At 41.8% G+C, this 4,006-nt stretch overlaps 1 gene segment (V, D, J or C); it reads right to left on the bottom strand.

Annotated features, from left to right (window-relative positions):
* Positions 1-2,824: 2,824 nt before the first annotated feature.
* On the bottom strand, positions 2,825-3,600 carry LOC119876561. The segment is given in 2 exon segments: positions 2,825-3,336; positions 3,440-3,600. Coding segments are annotated over 2 exon segments (558 nt in total).
* Positions 3,601-4,006: the final 406 nt, after the last annotated feature.

Here is a 4,006-nt window from a genome sequence, read left to right on the forward strand (position 1 = left end):
TGTGTGGAGGTTTCAAAGAGTTAAAAGTAGATCTTCCCTATGAACCAGCAATTGCACTGCTGGGGATTTACCCCAAAGATACAGATGCAGTGAAACGCCAGGACACCTGCACCCTGATGTTCATAGCAGCAATGTCCACAATAACCAGACTGTGGAAGGAGCCTCAGTGTCCATCAACAGATGAATGGATAAAGAAGATGTGGTTTATCTATACAATGGAATATTCCTGGGCCATTAGAAATGAGAAATACCCACCATTTGCTTCGATGTGGATGGAACTGGAGGATATTATGCTGACAGAAATAAGTCAATCGGAGAAGGACAAACATCCTATGGTTTCATTCAGAAATTGAATATAAAAAATAATGAAAGAGATTGTAGGAGAAAGAAATGAAAATGGATGGGAAAAATCAGAGAGGGAGACAGTACATGACAGACTGCTAACTCAAGGAAATGAACAAGGGGTAGTGGAAGGGGAGGTGGGCGAGGGGATGGGTATCTGAGTGTTGGGCACTGAGGGGGACACTTGGTGGGATAGAGCATGGGTGTTATGCTATATGTTGGCAAATTAAACTCCAATAAAAAAAATACAAAAAACAGAAAGATGGAAATTCCTCCGTGTCTCAGCAATTGCTCATTAAGCACTGCTATCAGACAATGAGAAACAAGCACAATTTGAAACACTTGTCCTTATTCTTTTTTTAAATAACATGTCCTTATTTCCTCCTAAAACCTTATGATAGCTGGCCTTCTTTTTGTCTCTTCAAACTTTCTTCTTTTGTCTCTTCAAACTTTTCTTCACTATATTGTGCACGTCGCTAATTGTGATTCCTCTGCTATCTCTCCAAAAAACTCAATTTGCCAGAAATAAAAACAGGGAAAAATGAAATGATAGACAAATTTACCACAGAAAAATATACAGCATTCCCATCTCTATGTTCAGGAATTTAGTCATTAGAGAAATAAATAAATGCTCTATTGTGGAATTTATTTATTTTGTCAATATTTTATTTATTTATTCATGAAAGATTAAGAGATAGAGACACAGAGACACAGGCAGAAGGAGAAGCATCCTCCATGCAGGAACCCTGAAGCAGCCTCAATCCCACTACTGGATGACACCCTGAGTCAAAGTCAGATGCCCAACCACTGAGCCATCCAAGCATCTCTAAAGTGGAATTGAAACAGTGATTTAAAGAATACTAGGTGGGCTTGAAAAAATGGAGAGAAGACAATAGATATTGCCATTATTCTAGATGAATGAAGCAAAATCGCATCAGGCCACATTAAGAATCTATAACCAATATTTAATTCCCAGTGAAGGCTATAAAAATGCGGTTGGATAAATCACAGGAGTGAGTCAATTTAGACAAGATAAAATTATTGAAAATAATGACTGAAAAGAAGAGGAAATAAAGGTAAAGACAACAATGACAGACATAGGGAACTTAGTTAATCATGATGTCATAATAATATTCGTATGATAGGAGTCCCATTAGATGAAAAGGCAGGAAAAATTTATTTGTTTAATAACTGGAAAGTTCCCTAATCTCAGGAAGGACACAGATGTAAAAATCCAAGAAGCACAGAGAACTCCCACTGATCCCATCATAAGGCTGTACTTCTTGACCTAAGTGCTCCCCTAAGGCCCCACCTCCACCTCCCATCACATGGGCATTAGGTTCAAACATGGGGATGGTAGAGGTCACACACAGTGAGCTGACGTCAGCACCCGAAGGATCCATGAGTTATTCCCTGCAAGTGGAAGGTCCTCCAATCCAGCTCCTCACCCTGAGGAGCCTCTTGGATCCAGTAGAAGCTTCTGGTATCTGTATGCACATAGCACACATGTGACCTTCAGAACCTGCTAGTGACCTTGGGGAGAGGACAATTTCGACCTGAGACTCTGGGTTATCCTTGAACTGTTTCTATAATCACTTTATACTGTGTGAGGCTTGGAAGAAACATTCATCTAACCTCCCTCTAATTCGGACTTTTTCATACTTAGAACAAACAATTCTCTCTATTGTTCTACCGGTTTTCATACTTGTTTAGTGGAATGATTCCTTACACCATATTTTGAATGTACCTGCTAGATCCTGGACATCCATTCCTCCCTATTCTCCTGCACCATAAATATGGGTCATAACACCAGAACCCATAGGTTGTCCCACCTTTGATGCAGGGAGGACACTGACTCCACACAATCTCCTCCTGGAGCAGAACCCCATCCCCACCACTGACCCACAACACACACCCTGAGTCAGTGTCTTTCCTTATTCCATCCAAGCATTTATGACTTGCTATGAGGCCTTCCCTGCTCTAAACAGACTCGGTAAATATGATAATGATTTATAGTCTCATGTGTGTGTGTGTCTGTGTGTGTGTATGTGTGTGTGCATTTGTGTGCGTGCATATGTGCATGACCTCTGGATTCCACATCCTAGCAACACCCTTGGGGAGTTACCACTGCTTTTCCACATTATCACTAGCATGAAAGCTGGTAGGTTGGTTCATTATAGTGATACCTCCAAAAGTTCCCATTCTTGCTTTCTACTCCTGATCCGTCTATAGTTTCCTGTCCATCATTTGGTTCATGCTGCTTCTACCAACCTTGCACGCTGAGCAGGGAAGTTCTCTAATGAACAGTGTATAAAGGTGGAACTCCTAAAAGACAAGTTGAGGTGCACTGAGATATGAGTCATTAAATGATGTGTAAGGACAGTAGAGAGAAGTGTAAGGAGATTTGTCTTTAGCACATGTAAACAATACTGTGTATAAAAACAAACATTAAAAATTAGAAAGTTTATAAGGAGACACTGAATCATGGGTCTAGAGAGACACCGTAGGGAACCTGCTCCATGAGGAGGAAGCCCCAGACCATGACAGGAAACCTGCCCAGAACTTTCATCACCTGTTCCTGGGCCTTCAAGGGGGAAGTGGTGAGAAGTGTGCACCCCCTGGTGGTCCTGATCCACTTCTCCAGGGAGGTTTTGTGTCTGGGCTCACACTGATGTTCCCTCACTGTGTCACCCGCACAGTAATACATGGCCGTGTCCTCGGCTCTCAGGCTGTTCATCTGAAGATACAGCGTGTTCTTGGCGTTGTCTCTGGAGATGGTGAACCGGCCCTTCACAGCATCTGCATAGTATGTGCTACTTCCACCACTGCTAATGTATGCGACCCACTGCAGCCCCTTCCCTGGAGCCTGGCGGACCCAGTTCATGTCATAGCTACTGAAGGTGAATCCAGAGGCCACACAGGAGAGTCTCAGGGATCCCCCAGGCTTCACCAGGTCTCCCCCAGACTCCACCAGCTGCACCTCACTCTGGACACCTGCAGATACAAGACATCCTGGTCAGGATGCTGTCCCACGTCCTCTGTTTCTGTCACTCACCTCCACTCTCATATTCAAGGTCTCTTGTTCTTCATGAATTACCTTTTAAAATAGCGACAAGGAAAACCCAGCAGAGCACAGACTCCATGGTGAGTTGTTTGTGTTCAGTCCTGATCCCTCAATGAGGTCACCTGAGGATCCTGGGGTTGGGGCTCCTCTCCCAGCTATAGGGTCAGGGCTGGGCTGGTTTAATCAGCGGAGGGAGGGTCCTATTTGCATGTCTTATGAGTATATATTGAGCTTCTGACCACAACTCGATTTTAACAAGTTAATAGCAAAGATTGCATTACCTTTGCAGATCACTTTTTGCAGATGTCACTGTGGAAATATGATGTTCTCATCTGGGAGCATAGTAATCTTTTCATTTCTCTTTTCTTTAAAAAAAAGCCTTTCGTCAAAATACATCATTTTTAATATGGTATCTTATCTTCTATTGAAATTTAATCCTAAATATTTTTTGATGTTAGCAAAAGTCATATTTTATGAATTTTATATAGGATTTTATATAGATAATTTTTCTTAGTCTTTGGAATCATAGCTTTATTTGTTTATTTTATATCCTGAACATTCCCTGACATCATTAATTAATTCCTAGAGTTTGTGGAATTT

This window comes from Canis lupus, chromosome 8 (genome assembly GCF_011100685.1).
Source record: "Canis lupus familiaris isolate Mischka breed German Shepherd chromosome 8, alternate assembly UU_Cfam_GSD_1.0, whole genome shotgun sequence".
NCBI classification, from domain to species: Eukaryota; Metazoa; Chordata; class Mammalia; order Carnivora; family Canidae; genus Canis; species Canis lupus.